This window comes from Thamnophis sirtalis, unplaced genomic scaffold (genome assembly GCF_051295495.1).
Source record: "Thamnophis sirtalis isolate CommonGarterSnake01/CBP01778 unplaced genomic scaffold, rThaSir2_p1.2 scaffold_8, whole genome shotgun sequence".
In the NCBI taxonomy this organism is placed as follows: Eukaryota; Metazoa; Chordata; class Lepidosauria; order Squamata; family Natricidae; genus Thamnophis; species Thamnophis sirtalis.
Genome location: NW_028261388.1, coordinates 12,479,888 through 12,504,757, shown reverse-complemented (window position 1 = coordinate 12,504,757; position 24,870 = coordinate 12,479,888). Strand labels below are relative to the sequence as shown.

General features: G+C 44.8%; 1 protein-coding gene across 1 annotated transcript in view; it reads left to right on the top strand.

Moving 5' to 3' along the window:
- SESN3 (sestrin 3) overlaps positions 1-11,432 on the top strand; it is a 79,095-nt gene extending 67,663 nt beyond the window's left edge. The window contains exons 9-10 of the mRNA XM_087721116.1: positions 634-778; positions 1,772-11,432. Of these exons, the coding sequence (XP_087577242.1) occupies positions 634-778; positions 1,772-1,858 (232 nt within the window). The 3' untranslated portion in view covers positions 1,859-11,432. The remainder of the gene's footprint in view (positions 1-633; positions 779-1,771) is intronic.
- The last annotated feature ends 13,438 nt before the right edge of the window (positions 11,433-24,870 follow it).

Sequence of the window (24,870 nt, the reverse complement as noted above, 5' to 3'; positions counted from 1 at the left end):
AAGCTAAGCAAAGCTGGATCTGAGCAAAAGTGCGCAAAAGCATTAGATATCAATACATGATTCATTCCCCTCACATTGGTACCCCAGTCCATAGTCCAATTGTATATCTCCACAGCTGTCAGGTGGGAGACATCTTCAAATATCATTATTAGGTTGGTATACCAGACAGTTGGCCTTGGCGGTAAACTCCCCTCCTTTGCAATATCTCTTCCACCCCACCCCCACACCTGCATCATTCTTTACGGAACTTTTCAGATGGATGACCATGATTGAATTGTGGGTGAAATCAATCAATCTCTCTCTCTCTCTCTCTCTCCCTCCCTCCCTCCCTCTCTCCCTCCCTCTCTCTCTCTCTCTCTCTCTCTCTCACACACACACACACACACACACACACACACACACCTGTTTAGATAGATAGATGATAGATAGATCTTTTCAAAGGCATTTCAGGTTAAAAGTTTGACAAAGCTAATTGAACTATATGATATTGGAACAGTAAGAGTCACAATCAGGCATTTTTATCCTGATGCGCAGTTTGAAGAGGTTTTCCAAATCCTCCAACCTCCAAAATAAAGGAAAAAGATTTGCTTTTTCAAAATATCACATGCTCAAGAAAATCTTAATCTCATTTAGATATGATGACTATGATTACGGCGAAGTTAATCAACTACTTGAACGGAATCTGAAGATTTACATTAAGACCGTGACCTGCTACCCAGAGAGAACTAACAAGCGCATGTACGACAGCTACTGGCGCCAGTTCAAGCACTCAGAAAAGGTGGGTCCCTCAAACGCAGGGTGTCAAACAGTATTTCTTCAACAGACAAATCAGCATGATAGTTCTCCACATGCCGGTAGTGAGGGGCAGAGAGTGGGGGGGGGGGAGACGGGATGTACACTTCCTGCAGCACCTTGTCGGCCAAAAACAGGCCCCGCAGAAGCCCCACGAGGATCATTCGTGCGTTGTTTTTGGCCTCCTGCAGCACTCTGCTGGCCATTTTCAGCCAACAGAACGCTGCAGGTGGCCATGGAGGCCACAAACAAGGCATGATCTGTTTTGGACGTCCACATGATCCGTTTTGGGCCAGCAGAGTGCTGCAGGAGACTATGGAAGCCAAAAACTAGGCATGGGTGGCCTTCGCGGGGCCTCTGCATGACCCGTTTTCAGCCGGCAGAGTGCTGCAGGAGGCTATGGAAGCCAGCAGAAGCATTGTGGGCCAGTCCTTTGATATTTCCAGGCCAGCCCCATGGGACTTGAGTTTGATACCCCTGCTCAAACACATTAACACACCTCCTTTTTGAATCTACCTTGGGAAAGGGGCAGCAAATTGTCTTATCTATACACTAAACACACCCTCTCATTGCGTTTAAAATTCTTCCCAATGATCAAGAGTGATGGCCACCCCTTTCCTCTTCGAAACTGGTGGGTAGAATTTTCTATGTTTAAAAGAAAGGAGATTGGGTGGAAATGTGGTTTTAAACCAAAAGGCAACTGGACTATTTTTATTTTGAGGAAGAAAAAGAAGACGTTTCGCTTCTCTTCCAAGAAGCATCATCCGTTCTGATGGTGGCGGGATAGAAGCCTTCTTTACATCCCCCCATCTGATGAAGCTTCTGGAAGAAGCGAAACATCTCCTCTTTCCTCAAAACAACAACAACCAACCAACCAGTCTAGTTGCTTTTTTTAAAAAAAGCATCTTTGAGACAACAATGGCCCAGATGACTGAGAATCTCCAGAGTCATTTACCAATTTGCTTCCCTATTTCCTTAGGTCCACGTGAATCTTCTTCTGATGGAAGCTCGCATGCAGGCGGAGCTGCTCTACGCCTTTCGTGCCATCACCTGTCACTTGACCTGACAGGCCCAACGCGGTCTTAGGAGCCAAACTTCCAAATAAGACGAGCAGTAAAAGGCTGCCCTCTTTTGGGGGTGGCATCAGGCCTATTGGATTCCGTAGTGTTGAAAGCTGAAGCTGTGTGTCTGGCAGCTGTTTACCGTGCAATGAATCTCTTGCTCTTTTCTCTGTCCGTCTATCTCTTTCCCGATGCTTACATTTACTAGCAATCGCCAACAACAACACTGCGGAATGCTTCTCCTGAAGCGGATTCCCGTTGAAGTATTGCTGTCAGCTGGTTTGCTATCTCTGATCCTTTGCTGTGTGTGTGTGTTTTTTTCCCCTCGCACTCAGAATTTAAAATGTCTCTCTTGAGGTTCCAACTATCGCATTCGGTCTGTCCTGTAGACGGTATCTTGCCCGGATGGATTTGTCCATCTCTTCTCCCTTCTTTCTTTTTAGCTTCTTTCTGGAATATTAACATGCCGTTTCCCTTAATACCGCGTACGCTACGTTTTAAGCTGAATTGCTCAGTTAAGCTTGTTCTTGCATAAACTCCCAAGAAATGTTAATTCTTCGGCGGTAGGTCGGAGGTCGTGTGGAATGAATGCAACTATTGTGTTTACCTTTTTTTTTTTTAAAAAAAAAGAAAAATGTGAAAGCAACTGCGGCACACCCCCGCGGCATGTTACTGACAACACGGCATTGGAAGACTGTTTTCCTGAATGCCGTGGTTCTTCCCCTATCCATTTCAACTGTACAGTTTCAGGGACGGCCTATCCTCTTTGGCCCTACGATTGTGTCGCTTTCTGCCTCTCCCATTTCTGCGGAGGTTCTTGGCAACCCAGGCCAGCAACTCAGTTTTAACTTGGCGTGTGTGGATTTTTTTATTTTTAAACCAGGTTACTTTGTAACTTTTAACTGGTGCACGGATTAGGCAGCAGTGAGTCCGTGTACAAGTTCAACACGCACTGCCTGATCAAAAGGGGGGGGGGGGGAGACCTACGCAAGTTAAGTTGGGTTGGTCCAAATAGGAAAGTTTGTGTTAACTCGTATCGCCGGAGAGTCGAGACCCTATTTCTTCTCCTCTTCAGTTTCCCCAAACTCGTTCACCCGAAGCATGGATTCTTTTGCTGATCTGTAGCCTTTTCCCGGAAAGTTCCATGTTATGCTGCCTTCCGTTGGGCGAGATCGCTGTTCCGTCTCGCCCATTATTGTGAGTTCTGGTTGACGGTTGCTCGACTAGAATCGCAGGCGGGGCCTCTTTAAATTCCCTTGCACAACTTGAGATCGTTTCTCTCGAGATGCCCACCCACCCCTTCTACAAGCAGAGAAAGTGCTTTCGTGAAGTTACATCTTTCTTCCATTGCTGTTTGTTTCTTTCTTTCTTTTTTAAAGAAAAAAAATATATAGAAGAGTAATGATGGTGGTGTTGATTCAAACTTTTAAGAAGTTTCATTCTTCTCGTATTTCCCTGAGTGATAGTGTTAGAGCAGGTTTTTATATATGCATATATATATATAATCTATATTTTAAAGCTATGAATCATGTTTCTGTGTGTTGTCATGAGTGAACAAAGGAAGTGCAATATTTGAGCAGAAAGGCAAGGTTCTCCCACCCAACAAGCTTCCTGCTGAAAAGTCCTATTCAGAACATCTGGGGAACAGCAGTTTGTTCTTTCCCAAACGTTGTTCCTAACCTTGGCTTGCTTGCCTTGAACAATCATCTACTCCCACATTGCCAAAGCCTCTGTTAAAACAAAACTGGGGCGGAGCCAGAGGTGGTATTAGCTTACCTTCCCTACCATGAGTGCGCCTGAGCCTTCTGCGCGTGCCCCTTTAGCGAAAAAAAAGGGCTTTAACGGGATGCCGTAGAGCCGGAGCAGGTGGGTGGGGCCACCCACGATTTCTGCTCCCAGTTCAGGGGAACCTGTCGGAACTGGTAGAATGCCACCTCTGGGTAGAGCCCAGATCCCCATTCCTTTCTGTGGAGCCTCGGTTCCTTCCAATGGAGACGCCAGGTTGAGTTTTCCCGAGAAGCGACTGTGGCAAAAGCGCCACGCTCGCTTCGCAGAGGTAGCAACCATTGGACCCTGTCCTTTTTGAGAAAAAGATGTGAATTGCCAAAAAAATTAAAAAGATCCCGTCTCTGTGGTGCTTGAGCACACACTCTTTGCAGTTTTAGAGCACAAGTTACCCGTGTTTTTAATAGCTTTAAGTGTGTTACGTTGCGTTTCAGCGAAGTGCCTGAATACTGACCCACAGAAGCAGTGACTTTTCAGTGATGGGCTTAATCCAGGGAACGTTAGTCATAACTAAGTCCCATTGAAATCTAAGCTGCTTTTGGCCCAACTGTGACTCTTTTGCCAGAGTTGACAACTTGCCCACTGCCTTCGAGTGGTCGTAATCTACCAATAAATCTTAAGCACTGACCAACATTTTGGCAACAAGATTGCCAGTTGTGACTAACTTCGGCTTGACTGGTTTTGATGTAAATTCTTCCCTCACCCACCCACTCACTCACCTTTCCCTTTTCTGGCTTAAGACTGACCCCAGGTTTCCCCTCCCCCCCCCCGTGCTTTGGAAATGAACGAAATGGGTTTTCTAAATGAGCTGTAGAAAACAAAATAGAATCGTTCCAAAAAAAAAAAAAAGCGAAAGATTTTCATAATCACTTGTTTTATAATAGTACTTTCAGTGTTTAAAAAAAAAAATAGACCAGACCAAGGTTATTTTGTTGAACTTTTCAAAACTTTACTTACCATCCTTTGTGAGAGGATGTTGTTCTCCTCCCCCTCTTCCGCCCCGCCCCCCTTTCAGATGTTGAAATGATTGTGTTCATTCTCCTGTGCATGTGGAACCGTAAGCTATTTTTGATATCCACATTCTCTGGGGGATACGTTTACTGTACACTACGGATTTCTATCAGCTGCATCGTTGCACAGATGTGACTTCTCTTCAAGAAACTTAGAAATTGTAAAAACCAACTTTTTTTAAAAAAAGAAAAAAAATATTTTCCCCAGCCACCTTAAAACATTATTCTCCCTCCTGCTGTTATATTTTCTGCAGTTCTGCCTCTCGGGTAGACATTCAGTTGAATGGAGACGGCTGTTAAATCAAACTGGGACAAGAATGGGGACTTGGTGCAGGCACCAACCACCCACCAAACTAAGCTAAGTTAGTTGCTGCTGGACAAACGTCCAGTCCTCCTTCCCTGTAGGTGGAGATAGCACAGGAATTTCCTAGGCAATGAAAGAGTTCTGCCAGTTGCTTTACTATGGCAGAAGTTGGGCCCATGTTCTTCTCTCAGCATCGGATTGTTGTGTCCAGAATCACATTGAATCAGTGGAAGAGTTGAGCACCCTTAGGAAGGTCAATTTTTAGCTTTGAGGGGGCTCTGGCTTTGAACGAGAGTCATGATGAAAGTGGAGGAAAAAATTACTGAAAACTGGTCTCCCAACACAGAGCGGCAGACCAACTGGTGGAGAGAAAAGAGAAATAGAAGCAAGGACTGATGTCTTTCCTTCTGTCTCTCTCTCTCTTTGCTATGTATCCTCAATCATATTCTCTCTTCCAGTGGTGGGACTTGAATAACTTAACCACCAGTCTCTGGCTGGATAGGTGTGGCCGGTTGGTTATGAGACGGGGTGGGTGACGTCACTCATCACACCCAGTGCCATCTTCTGGCCACTCGCCTCAAAGGCAGAGGTAGGATTCAGTCGGTTGAGGCTAATTCCACCATTGGCTGGCCCCGACCCCACCCATTTTTCAGCCTGTTTTTCAGCCGTTTTTTGGACTGTTTTCAAGCCATTGTTTTTGGCCCAAAAAACAGGCCAAAACGGGACAAAAAACAAGCAGGGGCGGGGCCAGCCAGTGGTGGGATTTGCTGGTTCGCTGAACAGCGCAGAATCTTAACTACAGGTTCATGTGAACTGGTGCAACCCAGTAACAGCCCACCTCTGCTCTCCTCCTTGTCACTAGATAAGAAGGGACATCAGGAGGAACGGCAAGTGATGGAAGTTCAACCTTCCTCCTGAGATCCCTTCAAGAGGGGCCCACTCTCCTACTGTTATGCAGATCATCTAGTCTGTCTGAACAGGGACGATTACTATATGTGATCTGGTTCGTGTTTTAGATTTTAAGAGCTTTAATTTTTCAGAGGGAGATGGCAGTTTTTTTAAACCTTTTTAATGGAAACCGGTGTTCCACATTGAGAAGCAGTAATGTCTTTTCTTCTAAAAATTTACTTTTATTATAACAAAAACTCACCAAGACACAAATAAGACTTTATAGTTCTAAGAGGGTGTTTAGTTCCCTCCCCCTTTCCTTAGGGAAATATCTCAGTTCTAAATTCATCAGCAGAAGCAAAATTTCACTTGGTACCTGGTCTTCTTTTGGCATTTAAGTCTGGGACTCTATTCTTTTGAGAATTGGGGATTTTCCCTAGAAATAGAATGGCAAATCTAAATGTTATAAAGCGTTTCCAAGTTTGGACCAGTATGATCTGGTGTGATCAAGTAGAGCGGTTAGATTTATCTACCGAAATAAGTTGTCGTTGTGACATTGTTTTTACATTGTGAATGTTCAGAATAGACATCCATTTTTACTTCTTTCTTTTTTTTTATTTGATGTATTGCTTAAATTCACAAATGTGCCAAACTATAAGTCTGCAAAAAGGGAGGGGAGGGGAGAAACACATGAGAAAGAATCAACTTTGAAGCATTAAAATCTTAACACAATTGTTTGTTGCATAGACAGTTTTCTGGTCCCACCACTGGCTTCATGGGAATGCTCTAATCTTCGAGTAGCTGACACATCAGAGGAAATGACAAGTTTCAAGCTGAACGATTCAGAGGGCCTGAATGTAGCCATGTAGATTTCCAGATTCCTTACCTATTTCTATTCCACGACTAGATTCAGCTTTCGCTTAGAAAGGGCTGGAGTGCAATTCTGGTTGTCATTGGGTATCAGGCCCACTCGTTCCTCCTGCCAGCTGGGGAATTCTGGGAGTTGAAGTCCATACATCTTAAATTTCCCAAAGTTGAAAAATACTGGTCTAAGAGCTTCTGGATTGGGACCAGTGTTGGGATTCAAAAGATTTTACTACCTGTTCTGTGGGTGTGGTTTGGTGGGCGTGGCTTGGTGGGTGTGGCAGGGGAAAGATACTGCAAAATCCCCATTTCCTCCCGATCAGCTGGGACTCGGGAGGCAGACAATAGATGGGGGCGGGGCCAGTCAGAGGAGGTATTTACCGGTTCAGCGCACTACTCAAAATTTCCACTACCGGTTCTCTAGAATTGGTCAGAACCTGCTGAATACCACCCCTGGACTGGGACCCTTTGTAATAAAATGCGATCAAATAATAAATATTTCTTTAAACCAGACAGCCTCCAGTTGGAACCCTTTAATTTGTAAAAAGAAAAAGAAAAAAAAAGAACAAATTCCCTTTGCAATTCCGTTTGATTTTTCAACCTTTTTTTTAATAGAATGGGGGGGGGAAGGAGGGTGTTGTTTTAATGTAATGTCGTATATGTGCTTTTTCTTTCTATACATATGTAGAGAGGCCAGTAGGACTGCTTTTAAGAAGCATAAGTTGCAGGAGAGGTTTAGCTAGATAGGATTTTTGATTCAAGATCTTTTCCCTTTTTTTTTTCAAGGATGGGGGATTTTTTATTTTTAGTTTTTGCATCCATCCATCCATTGAGCTGAAAAGGAGAATCCCAGGAATTCTTTGTTCTGCTATCTGTGAAAATTTTCAAAGCCAGCTTTCGGTGCACATGCGCTCCTCTGAAGTGCTGTGGTTGAGGTGTGCTTTGATCATGAAAGTTGCGGCTTGCTTTAAAAGGACGCAGATTATGGCAAGGAATGACTTAGAAGATCAGATTGTCCCGGCAAGAATTTTGCACACAACTGCACAACGGACCTTCCACCTTGCCAGATCAGTGGTGCGTAAATTTCCCTCTTGAAGAGAAGGCATGGCAACTGTCAGAAGAGCGTATGTCTATAGTCTCAATCATCCAGGTCATGGTTGTCCCAAAGGTGCTTTTCCCAAAACGCAACTCAACTTTCTTGGATGCTTCTTTGCAAACGTTTAACTGAAGAAGTTTCTTGGATGAGAAGTGAAACGTTTCCAAAGAAAAACCCAAGAAAGTCCAATGTTGCCTTTTGGGAAAAGCACCTTTGGGAGAACGGTCAAAAGATTTTTCTGATCAGATGGAGAAATCCATACGTGGGAATTGTTTCTTTTTGGAGCAGAAGCTACATAATTCTTAAGTCTGGGTAATAAAATTCTTCTCTCTGAGGTTGTGCTTTTTTTTTTAAAAAAAAGCTCTTTTTTGTATACATGCAAGCTTCGAGATCTTTGAAATGCTGGCTGGTGGTGATGGTGGTTGAAGTCCAGAAGGAGCCAGGAAAAGAAAGGTTGACTCAATCTCTTGCAGAGTACCTCTTGCCTCAGAGGGCGTGAACTTGAAAGAAGGAGAAATTGCCAAGAAAGATCTTGAGGCTTCCTGATTAAATGATTCAGGAGAGGCCCGAAAAAAGATGGTTGTTAGATCTAAATTGCTTTTGATCTAATGCACTTTGGTGTCTAGCTTCAGCGGCCTCCAAATAAAGCTCCCTTTCTCTCCCAGGGAGAAAACAAGAGGTCAAGATTTGAGCCTCAGGGTTGCTCCAAAATTTTAACCAGGGAACAATCAAAGCTTAGATTCCTATGAAACAGAACTTCAAAAGTAGAATAATATATTCTTTTATTTGTTTGTACACTGATTGGCAACATGTGATTCTATATATATAGAAGGGAGGGAGGGTGAAATACCGGTCTTTCGGAAGTCCAGAAACAGAGCTGTATCCAGGCTCCAGAAAGTCTCCAGAGCCTGGGGAGGCCATTTTTACCCTCCTTGAGGCTCCTTGAGGCTCGAGGAAAGCCTCCAGAGCCTGGGGAGGGAGAAAAAAAGGGCCTCCGAGAAGTTTTGGAAGTTGGAAAATGGGCCCATTTCCAGCATCCGGAGCCCGGGGGATGTTATTTTCTCTCTCCCGGAGGCTAGAGGAAAGTCTCTGGAGCCTGGGAAGAGTGAAACGCCACCACCCCGCAGTGCTGCGGGAGGCTGAGCAGGCCACGCCCACCATGGCCACGCCCACCCAGCAACTGGTTGCTAAAATTTTTGAATCCCACCCCGATGGACACGGTTGATCTCCTGAATCATTCAGTTAGGAAGCCCTAAGATTTTTTTCATAGCAATTTCTCCCTCTTCTTTCAAGCCCACCATGCATGATTCCTGAACAAGCTGCCTGAATTACACGTAGCATTTGGAATGGTGCTCTCTTCTAAACCTGACTTGTATCAAGTTGTGGTTGCATGAAGACCTAGGGCAAGTGGTCAACCGCACAAGGGGAGCGAGATTTCACCAAAGCACAATTTACTTCTCCCGCACCCCCCCCCCCGACTTCTCCTCCAGCAGCCCTGCCAAAACCCTTTCAAACCCGTGTAAAGATGGGTCTTTCCAAATTTACTCCAAAGGCAGAGAAACCGTTGAGTGCTCAGCTGTGTACATAAATTCCATTGAATTGTTCACTCACAAAAGGATTGAAACGATCAAGGAGGATCCTTCAGAAAATCCTTACGCTCCTTGGCACCGCATCCTCCCCCTCCCATGGCCTTATTACAATCCCAATGGATGTGGGCCCAATTAAAATATGCACCCCCCCAAAAAAAAATATTCTCAAAATAAGCAGGTCATCACAATCTGGACTTTCCCGGATTTCCGCTCTCCAGATGTTGTGGGACTGCAACCTCCAAGCCTGTCTAGAAAGTTGGAAGGCTGGCGTAGTCCTCCTTGATGTTATCTGGATCGGAAACAAAATGGTTGCCTGAATGTATGCCGAGCGCCCAGCCAACTGACTCTTGAGATTGAAGTTGCATGTATAAACATCTAGTTGCACTTGATGAATGCTCAAAAGAAAAAGAAAAAAAAAAGAAATCACTTTTTTTCCAATGGGCTTCTTGGGGGAAACATTGTCTTCTCCTCCCATTAAATGTAGTGTATTTCTAGAAGCTGTGATAGGCCTTGATGGTCCTTGACTTTGTTACTGTAACTTTTTGGGTTGTGTTGTTTTTTTTCCCCTTCACAATTTTGTGAAACGTAGAGCGGCAGCCGGAAGTGAGGTGGGATTATGTCCACCTTCAAGTTGTGTACTGTGTTATGGCTGTACGTAGATTAAGCTTATATTATTTAGAATTTCCACAGCTGTATTATTATATGTGTATTTGGGGTTGTGTTTGTGTGTGTTCTGGTCCGTGGGGAGAGAATGAAAATGTGTCTGTGAGTTTTAAGCTTTTTAGGGCTTGGTGTCTCTGGGGTTGTTTTTTTTTATAAGTGACTCAATAACCCGTAACCATTTAAAACTGTCCTTTCCTATTAATTTGAGATCATGTGTTTAGTATGGGTAATGTGAACTTATGTATGTGTGAGAAACGAAATCCTTTATACTGCTCTAATCCTGTGGGGATGGTTGGCTAGCAATATAAGAATCCAGGTAGAGGTTTCACATAGGAATGCCTCTTCGTGCTTGCTCGTTGGGAAAATGAGAATTGAAATCTCAGCTTCTGCTAGCATTTAAGAGAAACCACAATACAGGACAGAAAATCTCGAAGGGTGAGCACCAGAGGGAAGTCTATGGTCCACTTCCCTTTTCACCCACTGTCCAAAGTTTTATCTTTATTTGTCAGACGTGTGAGAAGAGCAGGAGTTTGGGGGTATTTTCAGATTTCCCTGAAGCCAGAAGTAAGGGAGTAGACAAAAATCAAAGTACACCTTTGATTGACTACAATGATGCTCCAAGATGGCATCATCTGAGTGACCCATAACGGGCCCAACAGTTGCTTGTAACTGATCGACGGGCTTTTCCACCTATAGGTTAATGCCAGTAAAGAGGGTGAGATTGGGAGGAATGGATTTTTATAGTGTTCATATGGTCTTGGATAACTTTGATTCTGTTACCTCAGGATGTGTTTGAAGTTATTCCGGAGCCACAAAAAGTTGACCGGGGTGTCTCTTTCCTACACTCCAAAAATACAAATAGCGCAGGAATAACTGAAGCATTTGCGGACTTTAGATTACCCTTAATAACACCAGCAAAATGAAAATAGCAACATAGACCCATTCTTTTGGAAAATGTGCAGATTTAAGATCTAACCAAGACTTTAGCTTAAGTTTTCTAACCAAGATGCATATTGGACAAGCCAATCCGACTGGATCTATCTGTCTGACTTACTTTTTTTTCTTCTGTCTTTCTTGGTTTAAGCTTTTAGTTACTCATTTTGAATTGTATTTGAGCAGGTCCAGAAGAAGAAAAAAAAATTAGTGAGCTGAAATGGAAACGTATTTTTCAATAAAGTAATATGTGTGTGCACATTAACCTGTTAACAAGCAATTCATAAAATCTGCACTTTTTATGAGATTTTCAAGAAAAAAAAATCTATTTATAGGTACGGAAGAGTGGGGTTTGTTTAAACTGTATAGCATTTATACTTGCTGAAACCTCTTTCATTGTTCTCAGCAGGAATTTTACTGGTTCAATAAAACTGGCAAAAAAACACACCCCACTCCTTGTCCTGTTTCTTATTTTCAATTCAGCGAATGCTATCGCCTCTTTTATTGTGTATTTTACCTGACAGGCAAAGGTATCTGGTGATGGTGAAAGCTACAGTGTGAAACAGGAGTTCAAGATAGGCAAAAAGAAATATATCATTATCAGCTAGTATCAGGTTGAACCACTGTTTATTGAATTAAATCCCCACTGGCTGCAGGGTTACAGAATATCCCCAGACTCTGACAAGAACCCTGCTTTTTAATTTAACAGAATGTGTGGTCTAGTGGCTAGGATACTAGGTTCCACCACAAAACCGCGGATGACAAAATCGCGCTCGACAAAAGCGCACATTTGACGTCATCACAGCGCGACGAAAACATCGCGCTGTGATCGAAAAATGTAAAAATAAAGCGAAAACCTTACCCTAACCCCCCCAAACCTAACCCTAAACCTAACCCTAAACCTAACCCTTAACCTAAGCCTAAATCTAACCCTAAACCTAACCCTTAACCTAACGCTAAACCTAACACTAACCTTTAACGTAACGCTAAACCTAACCCTAACGCTCTAAACCTAACCCTAACCCTTAACCTAACCCTAACCCTAAACCTAACCCTTACCTTTATGTGAATCGGCTTGCTTTAATTTTATTTTTATTTCAATTTTTAATTTTTTTCGTCGCGCTGTGATGATGTCAAATGCGCGCTTTCGTCGATCGCGCTTTTGTGGACCGCGGTTTTGACGGGTCACGGGATACTAGGCTAGAAAGCCAGGAGACTGTGAATTCTAGTCCCACCTTAGACATGAAAGCCAGCTAGGTGACTTTGGGCCAGTCATTCTCGCAGCCCAACAACAGTGTTTAGTGTGGGGAAAATAGAAAGCGGAAGGGGGTATGTAGGCCACCTTGAGTTATTTATAAAAATAATAAAAGCAGGGGGGGTCCTTGGTGGTCTCAGAGCTTGGTTGTTTTCTAGCAGACCTTTCATTACCTCAAACTAGGTAACCTCATCAGCATTGATAGTGTTACCACTAACACCCATCGGGGGGGGGGGGGTTGTTCTGTTAAGATACAGCCTGTTGTGCCTTCAAATGGCTTCTACCTCACCGCTGTAAAATGGCTTCTACTGTACAGCACTGTGGAGTTGCCATAGTAACGGCTTCACACTACTCCACACGGGGGCTCCCACTTTCCTTGACGCTTCTGGGGGCACAGGGAAAACATTTGAAACTAATTTAATTGTCGCCAAAATCAGGGCTTTTCCTGTCTAATACAGGATTAGGATAAATAAATACCCAGGCTACGCCAGGTTATCAGTATAAAATAAATGTTTATTAGGGAGACCTGTGGCCTCAGCCAGCAGGGTTTTATGCCAATTTCTGATTCACAGAGTCTTTAAGATTCCTTTTCCAAGCAAGAATGAATTCTATGCCTTTGGTAGCATCCCAACAGTCCTCAACTTTGTGAATCAGAAGCACGGGGTCTCGCACAATGGCGATACGGTGTGTGTCTCTTAAATTGACCTAAAACATTGGAAAAACATTCCAGATGATGTCAGTGGTAAACCATATTTTTTGGGGTATACATTATTGCCCAAAGAACTAGATGGACGTACCCTGGAGTTTGCAAAACTGAGCAGCCACACATATTGTAGCCCAGAATTCATCACTTCCTGCAACATGTTGCTGTAGCTTTTTTAAAGCTGTTCACACATCCAATCAAATATTAGATTCAACCATCAAATTCCAACAAGGTACCTGAAGCTATTTGGGGGGGGGGGTGTTCTCTTTTGCTGTTATTTTTTTTTTTTTACTTTTTAAAATCAATGAAATCTGTTTGACACGTGCCACCAGTCCTTTGCATATATTAATATTAATCAAATTTCAAGAAGGATCTTGGCAGACCTGAACACTGGGCCCTATGTAACAAGATGAAATTCAATGTAGAGAAAAGTAAAGTCCTACACTGAGGTAATAAAAAAACAAAAATATACATATAAACTGGGTGAAACCAGGCTTAACAGCAGTGACTGTGAGATGGATCTTGGAATCTTAGTAGACAACCAGCTAAATATGAGCCAGCAGTGTGCAGCGGCAGCCTAACAAGCCAATGCAATCCCAAATTGCATTAACAGAGGGATACAATCAAGATCAAACGAGGTACTAATACCACTCTATAAAGCCCTAGTAAGACCACACCTAGAGTACTGCATCCAGTTTTGGTCACCACACTATAAAAAAGACGTTGAGACTCTAGAAAAAGTGCAGAGGAGAGCAACCAGGATGATTAGGGGACTGGAGACTAAAACATATGAAGAACAGTTGCAGGAACTGGGTATGTCTAGTTTAATAGAAAGAAGGACTAAGGGAGACATGATAGCAGTCTTCCAATATCTCAGGGGTTGCCACAAAGAAGAGGGAGTCAAGCTATTCTCCAAAGGACCTGAGAGTAGAACAAGAAGCAATGGGTGGAAACTGACCAAGGAGAGCTTCAACCTAGAAATAAGGAGGAACTTTCTGACAATGAGAACAATCGACCAATGGAACAGACGTTGCCTTCGTTAATTGTGGGAGCTTCATCACTTTAGACTTTCAAGAAGAGATTGGATTGCCATTTATTAGAAATGGTGTAGAGTCTCCTGCTTGAGCGGGGGATTGGACTAGGCGACCTATAATGTCCCTTCGAACTCTGTTAAACTGTTATATCTGTGAGCTTTTAATTAACCTACCCTGATTTATTATAGCAGAATCCCTAAACCCTTTCAGATTGGTTTGGTTTTTTTTTTTGAAATGAACAGGCTTATGTTGTCCCCATTCCTTAACACAAGGGGGCGATGTTAAATTAAAAATGTTTGTTCCAAGCCTAGAAGCGCTCTTCACACTAACAAATGGAACCAAGTTTTATCTAGAACTGCAGTTCATGAAAGCTTGTGTCTTTTCAATAAAATTTATTATTCTGAAAAGATCCTCACACTCGCAACCATTGTAGCATCCCTGTGGTTGTGTGATCAAAATCCAGGCATTTGGCAACCAGTATGTATTATAGGGGATGCGGTGGCTCAGTGGCTAAGACGCTGAGCTTGTCGATCAGAAAGTTCGGCGGTTCATATCCCTAGTGCCATATAATGGAGTGAGCTCCCATTACTTGTCTTCTGCCAACCTAGCAGTTTGAAAGCATGTAAAATATGCTAGAAAAATAGGAACCACCTTTGTTGGAAAGGTAACAGCATTCCGTGCACCTTTGGCATTTAGTCATCGAGACCCGTCAAAACCGCGCTCGACTAAGCCGCGCCCGATTAAACCGCGTCGCTGACGTCATCAACAGGGCGACAACAGCCAGCGCGGAGAAAGAAGGGCACTTTAAATAGCGCTTTGAAAGCAAGCCGATTCAACTTAAGGTAAGGGTTAGGTTTAGGGTTAGCTTTAGGGTTAGCTTTAGGGTTAGGTTAAGGGTTAGGTTTAGGGTTAGCTTTAGGGTTAGCTTTAGGGTTAGCTTTAGGGTTAGGTTAAGGGTTAGGGTTAGGGTTAGGGTTAGGTTAAGGGTTAGGATTAGGTTTAGGGTTAGCTTAAGGGTTAGGTTTAGGGTTAGGTTAAGGGTTAGGTTTAGGGTTAGGTTTAGGATTAGGTTTAGGGTGGGTTAGGTTTAGGTTTAGGGGTTAATTTTAGGTACAGCGTGCTTCTGTCTCCGCGCTGTTGTCGCCCTGTTGATGACGTCAGCTACGCGGTTTAGTCGGACGCGGTTTAGTCGAGCGTGGTTTTGTGGTGGAACCTTTAGTCATGTCGGCCACATGACCATGGAGACGTCTTCGGACAGCGCTGGCTCTTTGGCTTAGAAATGGAGATGAGCACTGCCCCCTAGAATCAGGAACAACTAGCACATCTTGTGCATCCTATGTAGATGTATATAGTATATAATAGTCCGAAATAGACGTGTGTGTGTGTGCGCGCGCGTGTGCGTGTGTGTGTGTAAAATACGGCTATATAAAAATGCAAGGGAATTTTCACGGGCAATTTCTTCAGTAATTTAATCTCCCTGGTAAATATTAATGTTGTGTGTCTGATTTAGGAAGCCGATCGCCTCTCCTGGAACCTAAGATTTGTTCTGTTTGAACGAATTTGTTTCACTCAAAAAGAGTTGAGGGCGAGGAACTTTCCACAAAATATGGGATTCCCTGCAGATTAAGTTTAAGACTTTTTAGGCTTAACCTTGATGTTTCTACAGAATGGGGCACCGCACCAGTTGTCGCTCTAGTGCAATTTATTCTAGGGCTGCTTTAAGTGTGCACATCTTTAAGTCAGTGTTGACACCCAGCAGCTGCCTATACAAGTCCTTTGTGGTTTGCTTGGCAAGATTTCATAAACAGTTTGCCATTGCCTTCTACCTAGGGTTGAGAGAGGGTAGCTGGCTTTGTGCCTAAGGTGTGGCTAGAATTCATTTCCTATCCTGGTTCTTCACCATGACACCAAACTCATAACTCTTATGATTCCCCTCCAGGTGATAAATTCATCCCAAACTGTCCTTCCATTATATGGACGTAGCATTGGTTCCACCACAAAACCGCGATAGACTAAAGCGCGCTCGACGAAAGCGCGTACGTGACGTCATCACAGCGCGACGAAAACAGCACGCTGTGAGCGGTAAACTTAAAATTAACGCATAAATCTAAACCTAACCCCCCCAAACCTAACCCTAAGCCTAACCCTTAACCTAACGCTAAACCTAACGCTAACTCTTAACCTAACCCTAAACCTAACCCTAACGCTTAACGTAACCCTAAACCTAACCCTAACCCTTAACCTAACCCTAACCCTAACCCTAACCCTTACCTTTATGTGAATCGGCTTGCTTTAATTTTATTTTAATTTTAATTTAATTTATTTTTAATTTTATTTGTCGCGCTGCTGATGACGTCACGTACGCGCTTTGATCGGGCGCGCTTTAGTGGACCGCGGTTTTGACGGGTCACAGTTGCATTAGCCCTTCATCACATTCACTGCTGTTTTTCTATCCGTTTAGCATCAACGTCACTCTCATTCCTATCCTTGTTTGCGTATCAAAACAGCAACAAAACATGTCTGTGCTGCGCAGTGGTGCATTTAACAACAGGTTTGGTGATCGTGTGCTGTGCTGGCGTGCGCTCTGCGCACACCCGCACCTGATGCTCGCTCTGCCCGCGTGCATAGTTTTAACAAAACTTACCTTGCATGTTACTTCTGGGGAGTAACACAGCTGAGGCGCAACAATCTGCCGCGCAAATCAGCTGAGAGGATATAGGTAAGTGTTCTGACCCCCCCCTCCGTACGCCAAGGCATGCTGACACAAGATTACTGCTAGACAATTTATTCACAGTAAATTAACACACCGACAAGACTTTGGCAGCAATCCAGACTTCCAAGATAAGAAAGACACACGAGAGCTTCTCCAGCGTTAGTATATTAGTTGAATCCTGCAAACAGCCTCCTCCCAAAGTCTCTTCTTATATACTCTCTTGGGAGGAGCCTAATTACAATCCCCTGGGTCCAATTATCTTCTGTATCTGCGTAGTTGCTGTCGGCGCTTATCTGCCCGCCTTTGCCTGGCGTCCGGGACCAACTCCCTTAGCTCCTCCCCACTGCTCCAGGGCCTGACGTCAGGGACCAACTCCATGCTGCTCCATGCCTCAGGTGCCTCCTGGTGGCCAACCAGCTTCTCTGGTCCCTGCTCAGAGTCTGAACCTTGTCCAGGGTCCTCCACATCTTCCAGAGCTGACTCATAGGGCCCCTCACTGTCAGAGTCTGTTTGCAGCTCCAACAGCTCCTGGTGGGCCACAACAGGTAAGTAAAGCGCAGGGGCGGGGCGGCCCACCTAATCTTCTGAGCGAACCGATTTTCTCCTCAGCTGATCATTGGAGCTACCAGTTCGCTTCAACCAGACCGGACCGGCTGAATCTCGCCCCTGGTGCTGTGACAACAGAAACCTTTGTACTGACATGCATGGGGCTTGAAATATGCAATCTCCCTAGAGATCTTGAAATATGCAATTTATATATGCAATCTCCCTAGAGATAGCCTAATATCTGGGCTAAACTAGAATGCAGAGAACTACAATGTTTCTCTTACCAAATGTGGCATGAAGTTTTAAAATGGGGCAAAACCCAGCAATTGTCTTGATTAACAACGATTTTGGACCTAATCAGGGTCACAAGTCAAGAACTACCTGTATTCATTTAATTAATAATAATAATAATAATAATAATAATAATAATAATAATAATAATGCACACATATGTATAATTACATTCAATATACATGTTCATTTCCTAGCTTTAATTACGGGATGCACTAAAAAGTTATTGTTTTGCAGAAACTTCTTCATGTCACTTTTTGAGGTTTAAATTCCTTTCGTGTACATCTTTCGGGCCTAGCATCTCAATTTTAGATGCTAAAAACTTGAGTCAAAACAGCATAAATCTCTTAATTTTGTATGCTGCTAAGAGAAGTTAACTATTTTAGAAGTAAGTGGGTGTGTGCATATTTAGGGTGACCAAACATGTTTTAGCTACAGTGGCAGTGGTGGGATTCAAATAATTTAACAACCGGTTCTCTGCCCTGATGACCAGCTGGGTAGGCGGGGATCAGTGGTCATGTGACTGGGTGGGCGTGGCCAACTCAACGTCACTCAGGTCGATGGGCGCTTCGCCTTAGCTGTGACAATGTAACAAGGGTTAACCGAAGAGGCAGTTTCTGTAAGCAGGGCAATAAAGATTAAGCTAGAAACAACACCAGAACGTTTCCTTCCTGCCTTCCTTACAAGATTAGCCCTGTAAAGTGGGGGGGAGGGGACAAAATGAGATTTCTTCCAACAACCGGTTCTCCGAACTGCTTAGAAAGTTAAGAACCGGTTCTCCTGAATAGGTGCGAACTGGCTGAATCCCACCACTGTACAGTAGCCAAACCTGAGGACCTTTGGGCAGCTTTTCAAATTAGCCAGTTTTATTCACACATTGTTGTGAACTGCTATCGTATGAAACGGTGTCCCAGGCTCTCCCTGAAGTGAGTTGTGACAAAAAGAAGAGAGGACATATCAGTTCCACAGTTCGGAAATGGGACGTCCTTTCCCTTGCTCCCAAAGTGCATTAATTAAATTACAGATTCTTGCCAAACCAGATCATCAGGAAAGGTTAGCTTACCCACTCACTGCATTTCTAGATTAGAAAATGTTGCCTCAGGTAGATTTTCACCACTTAAGTCAGTGTTTCTCAATCTTGGCCGCTTGGAAGATGTGCGGACTTCAACTCCCAGAATTCCCCAGCCAGCATACTGGTTGGGGAATTCTGGGGCTTGAAGTCCATATGTCTTCAAGAGGCCAAGATCAAAAAGCATCGATGTAAGCCGATGCCAAAAAGAGTGTTGTTACTTCAGGTCCAGGGGTGGGTTTCAGGCGGTTCGCGGAGGTCCCCACGAACCGGTTGGTCGGCGAACCCGGAAGTAAGTAACTTCCGGGAACGCCAAAGGATCCACCCACCCGCGTTTCTTACCCGGTTTTGACGAGTTCTGTGCTTCCACGCACGTGCAGAACGCATACAGCGCCTGCGCGATCCTTCAGGAGCAGCTGGAGCATCGCACAGGCACTAGTATGCATGCGTGCACTGCGCGTGTGCACAAGGACACTGTCGGCCCCGTTCCAATTGAACCGGTTGGAACGGGGCAAGAAACCCACCCCTGTTCAGGTCCCACCTGGTTGGCTGACAGACGTTTCCAAAATGGACCGACGGTTGAAAACTAGTTCACCAAACCATTTAAATGAAGCCAAGTAGCAATGCTCCAAACGAACATTCAGAAAGCAGACCATAATAATAATAATAAAAGTCTCAATGCAATTGCCAATTGTGACTTTACATCAATAATAGTATTATCTCTTCTTCACTAAGGGTTCAGTAACAGGAGCGCGCACCAGAAGTAGGTTGCCAATTTTTAAATTACTGGTTTGGGCGCGCTCCTGCATGCGCAGAAGTGTCTGGGCGCCTGGGTACAGCCTCCTGCTGCCGCTACTACCGGTTCAGCCAATCCAGGCTGAACCGGCAGCAACCTACCTCTGGCGCACGCGCCTGTCTGGGCATGCCCAGAAGGTCCGTGATGATGTCTGGGTGGTTGAAGCCTCGCGCCATCACCACTACCACCTCTGCTTTACATGTGTTGTGCAGGGTGCAACTATAATCAACTCGAACTCAAACATCTGAATGCAAATGGGAACTTTGAGGTACCATTAAAGGAGAACAATGAGGAGATTCCCCAGAGAGGATCTCACTGAGATCTACTTGCTCCTGGTATTTCAAGAAGCTCAAGTTTTCCCCCGAAGAACATTCCTTGCCAGGTTTAAGGCACAGAGTACGTAAAATGACTCCCGTGATAAATGAAAATTTAATTTTGGACTGTGCTCATTTGGTAAACAAAGCTTAGTTTAAAATAGCCTTCCAAAATGGAAAGGATGGGAAATCAGTAATCAGTACTTTAAGATAAAGGCAAAGGTTCCCCTCGCACATATGCGCTAGTCGATTCCCAACTGTAGGGGACTGTTTCAAAGCCGAAGAGCCAGCGCTGTCTGAAGACGTCTCCGTGGTCATGTGGTCGGCATGACTCAATGCCGAAGGCACACAGAACATTGTCACCTTCCCACCAAAGGTGGTTCCTATTTTTCTAGCCTTTTTACATGCTTTCGAACTGCTAGCTTGGCAGAAGACAAGTAACGGGAGCTCACTCCATTATATGGCACTGGGGATTTGAACCGCCAAACTTTCTGATTGACAAACTCAGCATTTTAGCCATTGAGCCACTGCATCCCTTAATCATTACTTTAGCTGCCCCTGAAAATCAAACTTATATTCTTACAAGAGGAAAAAGGCAGCAAGGAATGGCATTTGATTGAATGGTTCTTGCATTTTCCAATCTTTCTTCAGTGTTTCGTAATGGTATAAAATATGACAGCTGATGTCCCAGAGGAAATGCTGTTTGTTTTCTTAACAGGTGTATTTCAGCGTGTCTTCGTTTTAAATCTCCTGCAGCAACTTCGAAACTTACTTATATTTTTAAGAAACCAATATAATGCAGAATAAAAATAGCAAGGGGTGTTGGGGCTGCCAAAGATAGCGGAGCTCTAGAAATCTGCAAGAAAACAGTTTATGGCAATGTTTCTCAACCTTGGCAGCTTCAAAAGCTGTGGACTTCAACTCCCAGAATTCCCCAGTCAGGAATAGGCATCTCTCGAGCACAGTTAGCTGGGGAATTCTGGGAGCTGAAGTCCACACATCTTCAAATTGCCAAGGCTGAGAAACACCGTTTTAGGACCTGGGCTCCTATTCCTTCAATCAAAACTTTATACAATAGCAGAGTTGGAAGGACCTTCGAGGTCTTCTAGTCCAACCCCCTGCCTAGGCAGGAAATCCTATACCATTTCAGACAAATGGCTATCCAACCTCTTCTTAGAAACTCCCAGTGTTGGAGAATTCACAACTTCTGGAGGCAAGTTGTTCCACTGATTAATTGTTCTAACTGTAAGGAAATTTCTCCTCAGTTCTAAGTTGCTTCTCTCCTTGATTAGTTTCCACCCATTGCTCCTTGTTCTACACTTTATCCAAGATGCTCCATTCAATTAATTCTTCTCAATTCCCAAGGCTGCTTCCATACATACATTTCTTCCTGCACACACATTGTTGGTAAACCCTCTCCTGCTAAGCTATTAGTTTGGATGATCAATCAATTAATACATTTATTTATTACATTTATTTGCCACCCATCTCACCACAAGGTGAGTCGGGGTGGCTTACAGCGCTCTTTTTGCATTGCTGGTGCTAATTTTGCCTACATAATAATCACCTTTCTGAAAATAGAGGCAATATATTCCTATATATCCGGGATGGGGATCCTATATATGCACATTGTGCCGGAGGTGGCACACAGAGCCCTCTCTGCTGGCATGCGTGCAGGGGTGGGTTTCTCACCCCGTTCCAACCGGTTCGGTTGGAACGGGGCCGGCGGCGTCCTCATGCACGCGCGCAGTGCACGCATGTGTACTAGCGTCTGTGCGATGCTCCAGCTGCTCCTGGAGGATCGCGCAGGCGCTGTATGCGTCCTGCGCATGCGTGGAAGCGCAGAACTCGTCAAAACCGGGTAAGGAGCGCGGGCGCGCGGGTGGGCCCTTCACTGTTCCCGGAAGTTACTTACTTCCGGGTTCGCTGACCAACCGGTTCGCGGGGACCGCCGCAAACCGGTTGAAACCCACCCCTGCATGCGTGCCACTGCCCCAGTCAGATCTCCGTGGCGTTTCTTTTGTGACCTTCTGTTTCCCTGCAAACGACGAAACAGAAGCTCACGAAAGAAAAAGATCTTACCTCTTGCTGCGCTGCCGGTGTTGGGATGCCCCACCTCCCTGCGGCCAGCTGGTCTTTGCGTCTCTCCTCCTCATGTCCACACGCATGCACCCACTTGTCCGCACATGTGTGCGTGCACGCCTTTTAGCTTGGGCATGTGGGCACGCAGAGTTTGGGCACTCGGTGTCTAAAAGGTTTGCCACAGTGGTAGGATTCAGCCCGTTCGCACCCATCCGGGAGAACCGGTTCTTAACTTTCTAAGAGATTCAGAGAACTGGTTGTAGGAAGAAATCTTCTTTTTCCGCTTTATAGGGCTAATCCTATAAGGAAGGCAGGAAGGAAACATTCTGGTGTTGCTTCTAGCTTAATCTTTATTGCCCTGCTTACAGAAACTGCCTCTCCGGTTAACCCTGATTACATTGTCACAGCTAAGGTGAAGCGCCCATCGACCTGAGTTGGCCACACCCACATGGTCACATGACCACTAAGCCCCGCCTACCCACCTGGTCATTAGGACAGAGAACCGGTTGTTAAATTATTTGAATCCCACCACTGGTTTGCCACCACTGCTATATACGATGTCTCCAAAAGCTTGGCACATGCAAAAGGCCATTCTTTTCTGCACAGAACACACACTGAATTTCGGCTGCCTGGGAAGAGCATCCTGAAGATTCAAGATCTCGAAAGAAAAAAAAAATAGCCCTGTTTTGGATCCTGAATCATCTCAGCGGACAAAAGGGTCTAAGAAAGGTTTTGTTAAGGTCTCTGCAGGAGAAGAGGGGCATCTTTAAAGCTACCATGTGTGAATACATTTCAAGACATTCTTGATTCTTTGAACCTCTGGAAGGTTTCAGATGTAATCAGGGGTGGGATTCAGCCGGTTTGGACTGGTTTGAGTGAACCGCTAGTTCCGACGATCAGCTGGGGGCGAACCGGTTTGCCCTGACGATCAGCTGGGCCCGCCTGCCTGCCTGCCCGCCCCTGCGCTTTACTGACCTATATCCTCTCAGCTGATTTGCATGGCAGAGTGGATTGCCACGCCCCAGCTTTGTTACTCCGCAGAAGCAACATGGAAGGTAGGTTTTGTTAAAACTGTGCACCATGCACAGAGCGCACATCAGGCGCGCAAAGCACAGGATCACCAAACCGGTTCTTAAACCGGCAGGATCCCACCACTGGATACAATATAGCCATGATGGCAAACCTAGGGAGGGCGTGCCAGAGGTAACACAGAGCGGCCACTCTGATGGCACGGGGGTTGTTGCCCCAGTTCAGCTGTGCCACACATGCGTGTGTGCCTCCCGCCATCCGGCTGGTTCTCTGCTGTATATGCGCAGAGGGGGCATGGTGCATGTGCGGGGCGTGTGTGCATGTGCAGGGGTGTGGGGCACATGCAGGGGTCCCCGCATGTGTATGGATGGGGGCGGGGCACACATGCATGGGCAGAACATTTGCAGGGGGTGCACATGCATGTGTGGGGGGCTGCGTGCATGCAGGTGGTGCATGCGTGTTAAGGGGCACGTGTGCATTGGATTTGGGGGGTTCGGGCGTGCACGCTTTGGGCCCTCGGTCCGGAAAAGGTTAGCCATGACTGAGATATAGCTTTCAAGCCAGTGTTGACTGCTGAAGATTGGCTGGACGAGTCCTTGAGGTTGACATTGCCTTCTTCCTTGGGTTGAGAGCGTGGGGTTGGCCCAAGGTCACCCAGCTAGCTTTTTGCCTAATGCAAGTTTAGAACTGATGGCCTCCTGCTTTCTACCCAGGTATCGTAACCACTGCACCAAACTGCTCGCTCTCTCTCTCTCTCTCTCTCTCTCTCTCTCTCTCCTCTCTCTCTCTCCTCTCTCTCTCTCTCTCTCTCTCTCTCTCTCTCTCTCGTCATCTAGAAAATAGCTTAAAAGAGCTGCTTGTTCTCCCACACCTTGGAGAGAGGGCGATTGTGGAAGCACCCATGCATTATGATTGGTTTATTGTTGACATTTTGTTCTTCCGATTGTTTTTTTTAAACATATACTGTCTTTTTATTTGTAACCCACCCAGAGGCAGACTTTGAAACCAAAAACCAGAAAACTACAAACTGCCAGAAAGAATACAGCATAGGAGACCAAAATATACATAGCAGCAATACATGAACAGTATCTTGCACTTTACATACATTATTTGGCTCAATATAGTAAGTCATTCTCCATATTTGCTCAATACTTTCCTCATCTACTCTACACTTTTGGGGAGAGAGCTGAACTTGATGCAGACAGCTGTAGTGGGCCTCCTAAGAGACAAGTGGTATGATTCAGAGCCGAGGTGGCGCAGTGGTTAAATGCAGCACTGCAGGCTACTTCAGCTAATTGCAGTTCTGCAGTTTGGCTGTTCAAATCTCACCGGCTCAGGGTTGACTCAGCCTTCCATCCTTCCGAGGTGGGTAAAATGAGGACCCGGATTGTTGTTGGGGGCAATATATGCTGACTCTGTAAACCGCTTAGAGAGGGCTGAAAGCCCTATGAAGCGGTATATAAGTCTAACTGCTATTGCTATTGCTATTATTCATGCCATGATGTCATCATGCCGATTGCATTAATTATGCAAGTAGTATCATTTGCATGATGACATCATGGCAAGTGGCATGGCATCATGGTGGCTTCTGCCAGAGATCCACAGCAATGATTGGCTTTGGCCATGATCAAGTCCTAAGTCATTTGTCTGGCTTTGGCTAAGCATCTTATGTGAGCCCAGCCACCGTCATCTAAAAACCAAACTTTAGGACTTAAGTCTGCTGTGTGAAACAAGATAATTATGGCTCATGCATTTAACCAATGAAGCAACTAGAAGCTTTCCATAATGCATGAATCCCATTCATGCTCAATGTGAGATCTAAATGAAGGACTAAGTCAATCTCTTTGCACGACTTCACTCTGGGAATTTCCTTTTTTTTCTTTAGCAAGCTTTAGTTGCTGGGTTCCTAAAATGCTGCCCTAATTTACCATCCCTATTAGCAGCAATAGCACTTAGACTTATATACCGCTTCACACTGCTTTACAGCCCTCTCTAAGTGGTCAGCTTATCGCCCCCAACAATCTGGCTCCTCATTTTACTGAGCTCAGAAGGA